Source organism: Budorcas taxicolor, chromosome 8, assembly GCF_023091745.1.
Source record: "Budorcas taxicolor isolate Tak-1 chromosome 8, Takin1.1, whole genome shotgun sequence".
NCBI classification, from domain to species: Eukaryota; Metazoa; Chordata; class Mammalia; order Artiodactyla; family Bovidae; genus Budorcas; species Budorcas taxicolor.
The window spans coordinates 41,858,618-41,875,446 of NC_068917.1; the positions used below are offsets into that span (position 1 = coordinate 41,858,618).

General features: G+C 37.9%; 1 protein-coding gene across 1 annotated transcript in view; it reads left to right on the top strand.

Moving 5' to 3' along the window:
* Positions 1–6,742, top strand: part of KIAA2026 (KIAA2026 ortholog) — a 106,793-nt gene extending 100,051 nt beyond the window's left edge. Inside the window, exons 7-8 of the mRNA XM_052644927.1 lie at positions 1,281–1,471; positions 2,597–6,742. Of these exons, the coding sequence (XP_052500887.1) occupies positions 1,281–1,471; positions 2,597–6,237 (3,832 nt within the window). The 3' untranslated portion in view covers positions 6,238–6,742. The remainder of the gene's footprint in view (positions 1–1,280; positions 1,472–2,596) is intronic.
* Positions 6,743–16,829: the final 10,087 nt, after the last annotated feature.

Genomic DNA, 16,829 nt, shown 5'->3' on the forward strand with positions numbered 1-16,829 from the left:
GAGGGAGGATGCATAAGTTGGAGGGATTAGCTTAGAGAATATGAGGAGGTTAGATGGAGAATATGAGTACAGATGAAAGTCTTAAGTTGCAGACAAGGTGTGAGCATATGAAAGTTCTTGTCTGATTGCTTCTTCCATTTTCTGTGAAATAGAGAGCAAAGTCTTTAGCCAAGGTGAAAAGACGACTGAAAAGGGAGAAACTTTATACTACCCCCCTTTAGATAGTTCTAAAAGGAAATTAAATTTAGTTATCCTTTGATAATCCAGTCTATTATCTTATAGCTCTCATCTGCTCTGTAAAACCCTTAAGCAATCATTGAAACGTAAATAAATTAAAACTAATTATTAACTAACATTTGTTAAGTATTTATGTGCCACACATAACTATGAGTTAAGTATCTTTGTATCTTTGTACACATAAGTAAACTGATGCTTAGAAAGTTTAAGGAACTTGTCTGAAGTCTTACAACTGTTAAGTGACAGAGGTGAGATTTAAACTCCGGTATGCACAGATAGGGATTTGTAGCAAAAGTAAATTAGAGAATGTATGTTCAGATTTTTTTAAACAAACAAAATAAAGATTAAAATAGAACAGAGAAACTCAATTGAAAGCAAATGAATAATAAAGGATTTCTAAAATACCATGCAGTCACTTGGAAATGTTTCTATCTCTTGCAGTCTCATAGAAACATAAGTACTATGTTTTTATGTGAAAAGGATCACTTTCCAGCTTTGGGAAAAATCACTTTCCAGCTTTGTTTCCCTATACTTAATTTTAAAAAAAATTCTAGTGAGACCCCAGGTTTAGATAGGATTGCTTTCAGTATTAAATGAAGGATTATTTTTGTTTATTACTCTTTGTAGGAGTCAAAAATAATAAATTTTGTTTCTTAGAATTTTTTGATTAATGCTTTTAAGTGACCTTTTAAATAGTATTATAATCAATTTTAAGACTATCTCAAGTCTATTTCTGTCAGTGCAGCTAGAAAAAAAAAGTTAATCTTTTTCACATTTTCACACTTAATAGGTCTCCCAGTAGCCTTTAAAATGATGGTGGTATGTGCAAATACTTTACAGATACAATCTTTAAGCTTCCTATGCCTACACCCTGTGTTGTGTCTTCTTGAACAATCATCATTGGCATCTTACACACACTTGATTAAAATATAGGTTTAGTGACTTAATTGAAAATACTGAAATAAATAGTTTGAAATGTTGAGTTACTTTAGCTTCCAAGAGATTAACACATATGTATTTTTATGCTGAATATTTTATTTCAGGAGTCGCCTAAAGAAAGACTATGATGATTTTAGAAGACAGCCTGATCATGATAAATTTGCTAGAGAACTGTGGACTAGTGAAGAAGGTGAAGGAGATCCTGGAAGAGAAACCTCTAAAGTAGAAGTCAGTAGCAAGTCTACAGACACCACAGAACCTCTAGATATCCTGGAGAAGGATCATTTTGATTCAGGTGGGCATTCAAACTTTCTTTAAATCAACACTACAAGCACAAAGAGAAATTTTAGTATCTTTTGTGGAGATAGAAGATAGTCTGGTTAATGAGGTTTATTGATTGAGGAAATCTGTTATGTTTGAAGGTGTGTTAATGTCTTATTAAAGGTTCTTTGGAGTCATTATTACTGTTCTGGGAGTTTCTGGAACCAGTACCTGACTCCAAACTAGGCATGTTATTGCTCAGTACAGACCACACATCGTTAATATACAATCCCTTCGAAATAGGTGTATCCCCTCTTCCTTTTATTGTTATTATTTTTGAAACAGTATATCTGATGTTTGCTTAAATGGGACTTGGCAAGTCCCTAATAATTGTGAAGAGTTTTTTGTTTTTGTTTTTTATGTTGATGACCTAATGTGACTAGAATGGACACCTCATTCTTATAAGGAGGCTGGATAAGATTATCTTTAATTCCTTTCAGTTTGTCAGATTATATTATTCTATAAATCCAGTTAAATAACTTTCCTTAGTTATCTGATAGGTATGAAAATTTGTGCTTAGAAATGTATTAACCTATTACATTTCATGTCTTTGGTGAATTGAAAAGGTGTAACTTCTCATCAGCCCAGTTTAAAAGATATGAACATAAATTTTTTACTGTAGGAATAATTGAACAGCAGAAAAAACTGAATGTTTTTTATTCTTTACAGTCTCTCTCTAAAAAGAAAAAAAAATAGGGAGAAACATCTCTCTTTGATATGAAGATTTCTCTGTCTAGAATAAGAAAAGTAATCTAGTAGAGTACTAGTCTACTCTAAATTCTGAGCCCTAATTGCTGGCTTGAGTATCTCAAGTTGTAAAGTTTCCTTTTACACTTGTATTGGCAGCAGAATCTGACCAAAAATAATTTTCTCACTAATAATATGTTGTTCTTGGGAATGGTTACAATATCAGGATAACCATGTCAGTGGTCTCCTTACCTTAATTTCCATCAGTGGTACTGAGACTTTTGAATCACACTACAGTTTTTCTAATAAATTGCTGGATCAAAGATTGACTTTCTGTTTTTATAATTGATCTTATCATTGCTATTCAGTTGTTGTTTTATATAAACAAAATGCTTGTTTTTATCATTTTCAGATGATATGAAATTGTCAGAAATAGATTTTCCTATGGCCAGAAGTAAGTTGTTGAAAAAGGAATTGCCTTCTAAAGATGTACTGAAGACACTGCCTAAAACACTTAAACGACAGTCCAAGCAAATTAGTTACCTGGATGATAGCACAAAAGAGCTTTCCCCAAGGAAGAAAGCAAAGTTAAGCACAAATGAGACAGTGGTTGAGAATGCAGAAGGTGATGTGCAGATGGACTGTTTGAATGAATCAAAGCATACAGAGCCACTGTGTCCAGAGTCATTTGCCTCATTGGATTCAACACCAGTGTCTACTCTCCAGAAAGGGACCAAACCTATTCAGGCCTTGCTTGCAAAGAATATTGGGAACAAAGTGACCTTAACAAATCAACTGCCCCCTTCCACAGGTAGAAGTGCCCCTGCTGTGGAAAAGCCAGTGATATCTCCTCCAGAAGCAAGCCCCATAAAGCCAGCATTGACCTGCCACACCAGTACAAAAGGTCCTTTACAGATGGTATACAAAATGCCCTGTGGTCAGTGGTTGCCCATAGATCTTCATAACAGCTCTGTAAAGATTCAGATGCAACCTATGCTAGATCCTAAATCAGGAGAAAAAATTATGCAACAGGTTCTCATTCTGCCTAAGAATTTTGTGATTCAGCACAAGGAAGGGAAAGCAGTTGCAAAAGAAATACCACCACTTCAACAAAAAGGTATAGAACAACATGGTTCACCTTTCCCACAGACAGCAAATGTAAACTCTTCTTTACCATCAGTTCTTGTCAACCCAACAGGAACTGTTTCTACACAACTACCTAATACAGCTTTCAACAAGATAGTTATCCCTTCATCAAATGTGAGTAGTGCTAGACCACAGTCTTTGACACCTGTAACCTCCATAAGTAATTTGTTAGCACCACCAGTTAAGACTAGCCAGAGTGAGGCAGGAAAAGTCAAGAACACAGTTTCAGCTGCTGCATTCCCGCAGCCCATTGCTTCACCCACCATTTCCTCAACAGTTCAGCCTCAGTTATCAGCAACAACACTAAATGGATCTACAAATTCCGGTAGTTCCCTCAACTGTTTTGCACAACAAACTGCTGATTCTTCTGAAGCAAAGCAAGAACTGAAAACTGTGTGTATAAGAGATTCACAGTCGATTCTTGTTAGGACACGAGGTGGAAACACTGGAGTTGTAAAAGTACAGACCAATCCAGATCAGAATTCACCCAACAGTTTATCTTCAAGTTCAGTTTTTACTATTGCTCCTCAGCTTCAGGCATTTCTGGTACCAAAATCAACAACTTCATCATCATCTGCTTTTTCGTCAGTGGCTGGAACAACTGCTACATCTAGTCTCCCATCTTTTGGCCAAGCACCTACTTCTGTTTCCATTCCAGCTGGCTTTAATCCATCCACAGGGAAAAATCTTAAATTTACATTCAGCCAACCTTCCTGCAGTGGTAATTTGGGCCATATGATAGATAAAACTTCACCCATGCCCTCCTCTCCCTTAAAGTCCTCTGTTTCTTCTAGCCCTCTATTGTCATCAACAGCAAATAGTTCGGTAAGTGTAATTAACGTATCAACAGGAAATTTTGGACAAACCAGTTCAAATGTTGTTCGTACACCAGCTAAACATCAACAAGTAGATTATGTCACAAAAAGTTACCCTGTTACAAGATCAGAAGCAACAGCAGCAGCAAATGGAGATACTATCAGTGGGACTCCAGTGCAGAAACTTATGCTGGTGTCAGCTCCATCTGTTCTTTCTTCTGGCAGTGGAACTTCGATTAATGTGGCACCAGCACCAACATCTCCAGGTGTTTCTGCCCAGAAATTAGTTTTTATAAATGCTGCAATTCCCAGTGGCACTTCAACCCCAGCTATTGTAGCAGAACCATTAAAACAAGCTCTTCCTTCTCCATTGAGTAAAACATATGTTAAGTCTCCAGAACAGCCCCAGATAGTACTAATTCCATCTACAGTGGGAACACCAATAAAAATAAATTCATCGCCAACTGTGTCTCAGATAAAAGATGTGAAAATTGGGCTAAACATAGGCCAAGCAATTGTTAATACTTCAGGCAGTGTGCCAGCTCTACCGTCAATTAACATACTGCAAAATGTAACCTCAAAAGGAGAAGAAAAAAGTAGCAAGGGCTATGTTTTACCATTGTCAACAAGTGGCAGTTCAGTTCCAGTAAGCTCAAATTTTATGAGTCAAAATATTACTCCTGTTAATGAATCAGTGGTTTCTGCTTCAAGAACAGTAAACATGTTTTCAGGAACAGGAGCAAATGTATCTTTGGGTTCTGTTTCAGTGACCTCAACCTCTGCCTCAGTTGGGACACGACCTCCTGTTTTAGTCAGTGGAAATGATACCTCTTCAAGAATTATGCCTAGTTTGTCAAACAGACTTTGCACGTCAAATCTCGGAAACACTGTGGCTATATCAACTGTGAAAACAGGACATCTTGCATCATCTGTTCTGATTTCAACTACACAACCAACAGTGTCTCCGAAATGTCTAACATCAGCTTTGCAAATCCCTGTTACTGTTGCCTTGCCTACACCTGTGACTGTGTCCCCTAAAATAATCAACACAGTTGCACAAGCAGCAACAGTACCAGGAACCACACGTTCTGTATCTCTTTCTAAAAGACAATCTCGGACTTCGGTCCAGATTCAGTCACCAGGGGTTTCAACTACAGTGCCAACAAATATAAACACAAATAAACCTCAAACTGAATTGCCATCCCTTTCACCAAATCCAGGTAAAATAATTAACATTTCCAATTTTGCTTCTCTCCCAAACCAGCAAATGTCCCCTGCTTTCTTAAAACCAACCCCTAGTTACAGTCCTACTCCAGGTGTCACTGCCATTCACACTGCTACAGCACCATCAAATGTAACTAGTGTAATAGGGAGTCAGCTCAGTGAACCTTGTATCCAGCAAAAAATTGTCATCAATACCAGTACACCTTTGGCACCTGGTACTCAGATCATGATTAATGGAGCCCGGTTTATTGTTCCACCACAAGGTCTTGGAGCTGGCAGCCATGTTCTTCTTATATCTGCTAATCCAAAATATGGACCTCCCTTAGTTCTTAATAGTGGCCAAGGCGCTCAGCCTACACCAGTAGATAACCTGGCCCAGAAGATCACACTGGCATCAAATAATTCTTTAAGTGGGCAATCTGTAAAACATTGTCTAAAAAGCTCTACAAAAATTGTAAACTCTCTTGGGAATGCAAGTTCTCTATCCACAGTACCTGCAGCACCGCAAATCATAAACCCAACTGCTAAAGTTTCTGTTCCACCTCCTGTACCAACAGTGTCACTGACTTCAGTAATTAAGTCTCCTCCAGCAACTCTTTTGGCTAAGACATCTTTGGTTTCTGCCATTTGTTCTAGTAATCCTCCACTGCCAAGTAACACTTCAGTATTTCATTTGGACACATCAGTCAAAAAACTATTGGTCAGCCCAGAAGGAGCCATTTTGAATACCATAAATACTCCAGCATCTAAGGTTCCTTCAGTCTCTCCATCACTCTCTCAGATTGTATCTGCCAGTCGAAATCCTGCCTCTGTCTTCCCTGCTTTTCAGTCATCTGGCTTAGAGAAGCCTGACACAGCTGCATCTTGAATTTAGACTAAACGAGCCAGTTTTTAAATAATGGGGCATTGTTTTGACTCCCATAAAAATTTTAACTTTATTATACTGTTGAAAACATACTATACATAGTTTGTGTGTGTGTTAATGTATCTTTTCATTAGCTTGCAACAAGGCTTTGATTTTCTTGGGGAGGAAAAAATCTGTTCCATTTTGCTCATTGGTATGAGTATGTTTTCAAAGGTTATTTGTTTAAAATAGACAGGATTTACCTGTCTGTATGACATTGAACAGTCAAGTTTGACTAGTTTGGAATAAGCTAGGGTTTTGCACACTTGCATCGACATGTTTCTTCTTGAATTTGGACTGTTGCAGCGTGTATCGCTGATACAATATTTTGTGTCTTTAGTGGAATAATATTTTTGTTTCTGTAAAAAAATAGATATATATATATTTATGCATTGTGAAAATGCAGTCCATTGTGTAAAATTGTACATATCCCTAAATCCTTAACAACCTGTACTAAACTATATGTACAAAGAACTATGCTGTCTTATTTATGTTTTGTTTACATAATGTATAGTTTTTTAAGTATTTTAGTAATTTTGGACCAGTGAACTGTTAGCATCAGTGCAGAAGAATCTGCATGTAATAAACTGAGTTGCTGTATTTCCTTGTTTGAATACCATTTTTGAAGTGCGTTCTTGTTCTGTTGAAAGATAACGTGATATAAAATGAGGACAGATCTTTACGAAAAGGAATTTTAAGCTAGGAAATTTGAATCACTAACAGCATTTTTACGAGGCTTTACAATTTACAAACTTTGTTTCCACATATCTCATTTGACTTCCACAGTAATCTTGAAAGTTTAAGTGGTGTGTCCTAGGTCACTCAGCTAGTGGATGGTATGTGCTGTGCTAAGTTGCTTCAGTCATGTCCAACTCTTTGCGACCCCATGGACTTAAGACCTCCAGGCTCCTCTGTCCATGGAATTCTCCAGGCAAAAACACTGAGTGGGTTGCCATTTCCTTCTTCAAGTGGATGGTATATTCAATATTTGAACCTAATGCTTTAAATCCTTTTTGTATAACTTTACATGACTTCTGCTTTAAAATTTCACTCTGGATTTCATTGTTTTAACTTTTTTTTTTCTTAATCCATCACCAAATTCTACATTGATCAAAGTAAGTAATCTTAAGCCAAATATGTTTTTTCAACTTTTTAAATAATTTTAGATTCAGAAGTTGCAATGATAATACGAGAAGTTTCAGGTACCCTTCATCTAATTTCCCCCAATACATTTATTGAGGGGTTGGTTCATAGTGATTTTCCAAAATGATATTTAAAAGCATTAATTTTTTTTAGTTTAAAATGATGAATGTGAGCACCTTTTTAAGTTATTTATGAATACTCTTCTCCTTTTTTGCATATTTTTCAGTACAGAGCAGTTATTTAAATTTCATGGTAAAGCAGTGTTTATGGGTCAGCTTACTCTTGGGGTTTAACGTTATGGTATTTCAGATTTGCCTCATCTTAAATAAAAGGTAGATTTTATACTTACTCAATGTTTGTATTCATTATCTTATTTGGGATAATGATTGTATACTCATCCACATTCCATTTGTGGTGATATTATTAAACCTCATCACCTGGAGTTGATAGTCCAAGGTTGAAAATAGTACAGAAGAGTAGGCCTGAAGACTTCTTTTGAAACTACATTGAAATGTATTAGTTACCAAAATGAAGAGGGCAGTGAGAATATTCCTGGAAAGTTGTTAAAGTCTCTCAAAAGCCTGTATTCATACTTAAAGGCAGTAACTTTGCTAATCATGTCTATGTTGTACTCTAGTCACCTTCCCCATTTCCTTGTCAGTTTAGAAACTGATTGGATTTCAGGGAGAAGTGGGTGATACTTGAATACATTGCATTGATTTACCTACTCAACTTTTTAAATCTAAAACAGTTCACCTTTTGTCTGAGAAGAATTCTGTAGATCACTTCCAGAAACTACTTAAATTACTTGTGACTCACTTTATTCCCAGTGAAGGCTCTCACTTATTAACCACTAATACTTTTCTGACTCCTAAATCAAAATCTTAATATGACTATCAAAGCTCTGTGTGGTATGGTGAACCTTAAAGTCCCTCCTCCCTACTTGGGGATCTTCAGTCTGTGCCTGCTTCACTCTCCAGCTTCATTTTAATTGACCCTCCTCCTTGCTTTCTGTACTGTAGTTTTCTTTTAGTTCCTAGAAAGTTCAAGACTTCATGGTCTTCCCAGATGTTCTCTTTGACTTAATGTTTCATTATATATGCTCTCATTTATCTCCTTATGCCAGCCAGCATCATGTTATTGCAGTCACTCAGATGGAGGTTATAGAGTGAGAAGTACTTGGAACTCCTTCAAAGCTGTAATAAGATTATTTGTATGCAATTATTTAAGGCCTGTCTTCCTTAAAAAGAGAGAGACCTTGTTAGTCTTCTTCATCATTGTCACCCCAGCAGTTGTCACACGGTAGGTATTCAATATGCATTTGTTGAACAAATGAGGAATCTAGTTAGCTTATATTATTTAAGGTCTAGTTTACTTTTTAAAAAGTAATACCCCATTTTTACTAAAAATGTGGTGAAATTAATGGATTTATATAATCAAAAAGTCCAATTCTTTTTCCTCTGCCTCCAGTTTGGTATGTTGTGGATTTCTGGATTCTTGGCCAAAGAGTACAAAGTCAAATTCCCCAGTTCTTTGTGTTCAGTGTTATCATTTAGTATTCTTTAAAGGTCATCCATTAAAGTGTCCATGTAAAGGAAGAAAAATCACCACAATGCTACCTGCAGGACTTCATGATCCTAAAAGAGTATGTTTCCACATTTAGTATAGAATTAATAAGCCATTTGGATGTCAGTGTTCAGTATCATTTTAAATGCTAAGTTAAAACATGCTGAAATAACATTCTTCTTTCTCATGTATTAGCTCTTTTCTCTCATTCCTTATGACTTTTCCTACCAAAAAATTTTCCTTTCTGATTTAGTATATATATAAAATACTAAGTGGCTGTTTAGATCTCTGTTTTCATTCCAGGGCTCTAATTTTATAGGTGTGTTTATAATACATAATTGACATCAATAGTTTTATGATCTATGGCTAAGCAGTGAATGGCTATAACATACACTAAGATAAATGAAAATGTTTATGATCTAGTTTGTCATTGACATAGAGTGAATTAAGATATAGTTAATATTAAAAGCTTGAGAAGGTGGCAGGATCTGAAAGTGATCTAAAAAATATGATGGGGAGTTTAGTTATTAAAAATTATACTGTTCTGTAATACAGAAATGATGTACAATTTACCTTTTTTCCAGAAGTTGTTTTGCCATCACTTGAACCTGAACCCTCATTGTTGCTATTAGGCTGTCATCTGCCCCAGGTATTTTTCCTCATTTTGTCAAAAAGCATTTATATATATCATGGTGCTTGATGCTTGGTTGTTTACTAACAAGAAAGCTGAAGGGGATGGTATGGTTCAAGTTCTTATAATTTAACTTGGAGACAGACTCTGAAAATCTATAATTAAATCTGTAGTTAAAAATAATATATGAAGTGCTAGAGAGCCGAAACTATATGTGTTCTTATGTATAATATTGTTTTGATGGGGGCGGTTTTAAGTCTTCATTGAGGCATGCAGGCTGTTAGTGGCAGCATGCAGGATCTCGTTCCCTGACCAGGGATTGAACCAGGCCCCCTGCATTGGGACCATGGAGTCTTAACTACTGGACCATTAGGGAAGTCCTTTTAATATCATTCTTAATATATATAGTTATCAACATAAGTTGAAGGCATAATTTTCAATGTAAAATCAAATCTGAAGAGTTGTATAAACTCATTTATGCATTTATTGAGAACCATATAATAGAAAAGAGGCTGTAGTAACAACATAGATAAGTTTCCATCCCTGTCCTACAAAAAGCAAAAGAAAATAACAAAAGTAAGTGTCAGAGTAATAAAGAGCTAAGAGTTTAGTAGGGAGCTGCCAGAGGTTTTATACACAAGGTGGTTGTATTGAGATAAAAGAGTATGTTTAGAATTCAAGACACAAAATCACAAGGAAGTTAACAACACTACTGTATATTTGAAAGTGCCTAAGAGAGTAGATCTGAAAAGTTCTCACCACAAGAAGAAAAAATCATAACTGTGTAGTGAATGTTAACTTGATGTGGTTATATGTCAATTGTACTTCAATTTTTAAAAAGGAAAAGTGCAAGGAACATGGAACAGAACCTTTGGGTTTGAATAGAACAATACGGGTTAAGAGGATTAATGAAGGATTAAAAATTAACGTGTTGGGTGAAAGAGGGCTGAAAAATATGCTGAAAGTAATTAGGAAGCTCAGGAAGCTTTGAAAGTAAAAGTAATGTGAGTGAAGATAGTTAAATTACCATTCATGATTCCTGTGAGATTTAGGTGAGATAATGCCTGCCACATAGTAAATGTTAATAAATTTGGAAAACCCAGCAGTGGCCACAGGACTGGAAAAGTTCAGTTTTCATTCTAATCCCCAAGAAAGGCAATGTCAAAGAATGTACAAACTACCACACAATTGCACTCATCTTCACATGCCAGCAAAGTAATGCTAAAAATTCTCCAAGCCACGTTCCAATAGTACGTGAACATGAACTTCCAGATGTTCAAGCTGTTTGAGAAAAGGCAGAGGAACCAGATATCAAATTGCCAACATCATTGGATCATCAAAAAAGCAAGAGTTCCAGAAAAACATGTACTTCTGCTTTATTGACTATGCCAAAGACTTTGTGGATCAAAAACAAACTGTGGAAAATTCTTAAAGAGAATTGGGGAATTCAAGATGGAAATTGGGAATTCCAGACTACCTTACCTGGAATTACCAGGTATTCCCAGGGGAATACCAGACTACCTTACCTGCCTCCTGAGAAATCTATGTGGGTCAAGAAGCAAGTTAGAATTAGACATGGAACAACAGACTGGTTCCAATTTGGGAAAGAGGTACGTCAAGGCTGTATATTGTCACCCTGCTTATTTAACTTACATGCGGAGTACATCACTGTGAAATGCTGGACTCGATGAAGCACAAGCTGGAATCAAGATTGCAGGGAGAAATATCAATAACCTCAGATACACAGATAACACCACCCTTTTGGCAGAAAGCAAAGCACTAAAGAGCCTCCTGATGAAAGTGAAAGAGGAGAATGAAAAATTTGGCTTAAAACTCAACATTCAGAAAAACTAAGATCATGGCATCTGGTCCCATCACTTCATGGCAAATAGATGGGGAAACAATGACAGGCTTTATTTTCTTGGGCTCCAAAATCACTGCAGATGGTGACTGCAGCCATGAAATTAAAAGACACTTGCTCCTTGGAAGAAAAGCTATGACCAACCTAGTCAGCTTATTAAAAGGCACAGACGTTACTTTGCCGACGAAGATCCATGTGGTCAAAGCTATGGTTTTTCTAGTAGTCATGTGTGGATGTGAGAGTTAGAAAGCTGAGTGCTGAAGAATTCATGCTTTTGAAGTGTGGTGGTGGAGAAGACTCTTGAGAGTCCTTTGGACTGCAAGAAGATCAAACCAGTCAGTCCTAAAGAAAATCAGTCCTAAATATTCATTGAAAGGACGGATGCTGAAGCTGAAACTCCAAACTTTGGCCACCTGATGCGAAGAACTGACTCATTGGAAAAGACCCTGCTGCTTGGAAAGATTGAAGGCAGGAGGAGAAGGGGATGGCAGAGGAGGAGATGGTTGGGTGGTATCGTGGACTCTACGGACATAAGTTTGAGCAAGCTCAAGGAGTTGGTGATGGACAGGGAAGCCTGGCATGTTGCAGTCCATGGGGTCGCAAAGAGTCAGACACGGCTGAGCAACAGCTGAGAGAGAGGAAGACTGATTGACTACTAGGTGAGTTGAGCAGGTGATGTGAGGACCTGATACCTCCCAGTAATGGTAGCAAAAGAGTGAATGTGAACGTGAAGTCACTCAGTCATGTCTGACTCTTTGCAACCCCGTGGACTGTAGCCCAGCAGGCTCCTCCATCCATGGGATTCTCCAGGCAAGAATACTGGAGTGGGTTGCCATTTCCTTCTCCAGGGGATCTTCCTGACCCAGGGATCGAACCCAGGTCTCCCACATTGTGGGTGGACGCTTTAACCTGTTCAGGGTGAGAGCTTAACTTTCCGTCTTCCTTGGGGGCCTGATGATTCAGAATTTCCTGATACTCTTCTATCTCTGTCCAGGGATACATGTGGAACAATGTGGGCAACTTAGGAAAAGCTGGATTTAAACTGCTCCAGCCAGTTTTGTCTGTTTATTTTATCTTCTTAGCTCAGTAACTGCCAGACAACTTCCTTTTTTTTTTTTTTAACTTTTTATTTTGTTTTGAGTTATAACCGATTAACAATGTGGTAATAGTTTCTGGTGAACAGCAAAGCCATACAAAGTCATATGTATCCATTCTCCCCCAAGACCCCGCTCCCATCCAGGCCCCACATAACATTGAACAGAGTTCAGTTATATGTGGAATCTAAAATGATACAAATGAACTTACAAAATAGGAAGACTCACAGACTTAGAGAAGAACTTATGGTTGCTGGTGGGAGGGTTGGAGAGGGAAGGGTAGTTAGGGAGTTTGGGGTGGACTTGTACCTTCAGCTGCTAAACAAGTTTTTTGAGCTTTTTTTCTCATGGGAGACAATCCAGCTTTGATAAAAGGAAGTGCTTCTTTCCAGCTCTTTCTCAAGGCCATACTTTCTAGGGATTATCCTTCTGATGTATATGACTAATATTTTTGTGGACTTTGGGACATTTCTCAATTTATATGCAGTAAATTCTCTCCTTGATTATTTTCTGCAAATTTGTGTCACGCATTCTTAATTCTTAACATAGTTCAGACACTATTTGAAGTTTTAGCTGAAGTTTTTGGACCTCACTTTCAAACTGTTTTCAGACTGCAAAGACTTTGTCTACTTTGGAGAGCATTCATTTGAACTGTAAGTGATTTGTTTACTTAATTTTCTTCACTTTTAAAATAGTCATCGGTTTTTCTCCTTCAAACCTTTTTAAGGAAACATTTGTCAGAGTCGGTGGATTCCTTTAAACTGACTTCTGATTGACAGTCCAGAGAGTTCTCAAGTTTCTGCCTTTCTCTTTATCTAATTTCAAGTTGCCATCAACGATGTAATCTCTAGAGAAATCAGGCAAAGTTACTGTCTTTAGTGCACTTTCAGAGATTTTAATGGGCCCTCTTTACCGTGGAAAGCCTCTTTCCTTTGTGTTTTCAAGTTGCCAAGCATTTTTTCCTGTTCTTTTATTTTCCACTCTTCCTCCATCTCACCCATAGCTTCTTGGGATAGCAGTTTTAGGCTTTCTTTAAAATATGTATTTTCAAACCATCCATGATTTCCCTTTGAAGTTGTTCTGTGTCCTTCTGAAATGCTTTTATTATGCTCTGGGACAGTCACTTGAGATTAAGGGATTTTGAAGCAACTTTTAAGTGACCTGGGTCTCCTGCATTGCAGGCAGATTCTTTACCGTCTGAGCTACCAGGGAAGCCCTTAAGTGACTGTCCTTAAAATCAAGCCATGGAATGAGAGTTTAGGGGGCTCACTTTTGTTCTTTTGGGAGAAGATCTACAATGTTCTCAAATGACGAGTGGACCTGTCCAGATATTTATAAGTACTACCAAACTCAGTGTGTGTAATTTCAGAGAACTGGTCTCTACTGGAGGTGACTTGAGCACTTCATTGGTTTTTGTAATCAGTCTGGTCTTCTCACTGACTAACTTGAGCTAAAAGTCTTTTGGCTAGCTTTTTTTTCATCTTTATAGTATCATAATCTCCTCAGGAAACCCATGGAGACTTGCACCTTGTCTCAAAAATGAGAAAACAGCTTCTGAGGGCTGGTGCAGGGTGAGTGGATGAGGGAAGAGCAGAACTGTCTAACTTTGCTCTGCTCACTGCACAAATAGTGATACTATCTGTCCAGCGCATTTGGATAAGTGGAAAACACTGATTGCAGCCAGAGGAGGTCACCCATGAGCTCTGACTACTCTAATCTTAACCCAGTTCTGCAGGAAGCCTCTGAGATCAAAGCAGCTCCATGCCATTATGTATTCTCTGCACATGAGCTGGACAGGCATAATGGTAGGGCACACTGCAGTAGAGGATCATGCCCACAGCCCAGGGTGAGGCTCATTCTCTTGAATTATAATTGTGTTCAACAGGGTGGAAGCCTAATCCTGGTTGCAAAGATTACAGAGACCTCTCTCCCCTGGAGGCTTCTGGTTTGTGTTTGGTCAGTTCATGTGGGCAGGGGCAGAGCCCTGAAGGTCCTCAAAAAGGTATTAAGTAACAGCCTTGGGTTTCAGTATCAAATTTGGCAATGTGTTAACAGTTCATGGATTTTCTTTGGAGCCAATTTACCCCCATTTAATCAAAGCATTCCTAGATGGGGGAAGCTTTCCTCCAGTAGTGACTCAGTGACCCAGGCTCCTCCCACGTGACTCTGCTATCTTCAACTCATGGCTCCCAGAGTTGTCAGCTGATCTCCAGTCCAGAGATTCATTTTCAAAAGTGTAGCTGCCTCTGTGAAGGAAGCAGTTTCTTCTTTTGACTGGCACTTTCTATTCCTTTAAATGGAATCTCACTCTTCTAGCCTCTCTCTGGCAAACTCAGTGAAGTTTGTCCATCGCCTGGAACACTACCTTGAAGAATGCTGTGAACAGAGCCTTTGTCCATGAGGAAAAGAGAGAACTCAATGAATGATGGTCTGGGGATCTTGAAGGAGTCCAGGGCTCAAGCCATAGGTTCTTTTTTATTATTATTATTCTTTGCCAAGTTGTGGTGCAGGGTGTAGGTAATAGTAGTGGCCAGTGAGTGGCGATGAAGTCTCTGCAGAAGATAGAACATTTGTGGGAAGGTGAGGTCAGGGGTGACTTTGGCCCAGAGTAGGGAGTGAGCAGCCAAAGAAGTTTGAGGAGGTCATGTGCACAGTGGGTAGGGGGATGGGGTTGGTGATCACTGAACTAAGGTTGTCAGAGCCCAGTTGTGATAAAGAGGACATTTGAACAGTAGGTTCCATAGGAGTTCTATGTCAGGGGGAGGCAGACAGTTAGAAGCTTGGACACAGGGTTTGGACACCTGAGCAGGATAAGGAGGGTTCCAGTTAGGGAGCTGGTTGGTGGTAGTCCACAGCAAGAAGTCAGGATCTGAGCAGACTGGACGGCATCTCTTGAGGGGGCATGGAATGGCATGGCAGATTGATGGTAAAATGCTGTCATACTAAGGTGATTAATGCAATAAGTTGGTAATTTGAGATTAACAGAAGTCATTATCCAACTAGCGGGGAAAATGGCTTTGAAAATATGAAAAGAGTTTAGAATGAAAAAGGTTACAACTAAAACTTTGTAGCTGATTTAGAATTGGAGTTATCAGTGTGAACCCATGATTTTATTTATATATATATATATATATATATATATATATAATATATGTAGGGTAAATGTGCTCACTTTTTTAATTGATTTTTTTGTTGTTTTAAGAGTTCTTTATATAAACCACATACAAGTCCCTTATCAGTTATATCATTTGCAGATATTTTCTCCCAGTGCTGTGTCTTCTCTTTTTTGATTGTTTCCATCATTTGAAGCACGATGCTTTTCATTTTGATGAATTCCATTTACCAACATCACTTGTGGTTTTCTGTCATATCTAAGAGACCATTACCAAATCTAACTTTGCAAAAGTTTATTCTTTTTCTCCTAAGAAAAACAAGAAGTCTTAACTAAAAAGTAGTCTTAACTCTTATACTTAGCTCTATGAATTTTTTTTTAGCTAATTTTTATAATGATGTGAGATAGGACTCCAACGTTATTCTTTTGTCAAAACAATTTTTTGACATTCCTACTGGGACTTTATTAATAGCAGGAAGATTGTTTACAGCAGGGGTGGAAGTCTGAGACTTACAGTAAGTCTCAGACCCCTACCCGTACCATCAGTGACACACAATGATAAGCAGTTGTGGTTGGGCACAGGCATACAGGTTCTTCTGTAGAAGTGGAGGACTGACGCTCAGACAGATGAGGATTAGGAGCTAGCCAAATCCTAATTAAGTTTTCCTTCTCAGAATATATTTGTTTGAAAAGGGGAGAGAGGGTTTATTTTAAGTGGTAAGACTGGACAGAATCAGGAAAGATTGGATGTCTTTTGGTACTTTGTGGAATGATGTGTTTTTTTTCAGTGTGTGTACTAAATATCTTGACTCAGTGCACCCCCGCCCCATGCAAGCTTGTCTTCAGTGAAAATGATGCAGTTTTGCCACACTGGCGTTTCCACGGACACAAGATGATGGTAGGTGGTTTACTGACTCAGCATTAGATACATAGTCACAGAGTGAGAAAGTCATCTCTTTCTCTTACAAGCCTTCTAATTATGTCAATTCTTGCCAATCTTCCTCTTTAATAATGAGGGCAGGTCTCAAGTTGATGGCCTGCTGTGATCATCAGTATCTTTCTAGGTTCCAATGAAAGTAATTTGCTTTCATTATCTTCTTTTTTATCTTTATTCCCTACTTACAAAAAGTGATACTGATTTTCCATTTA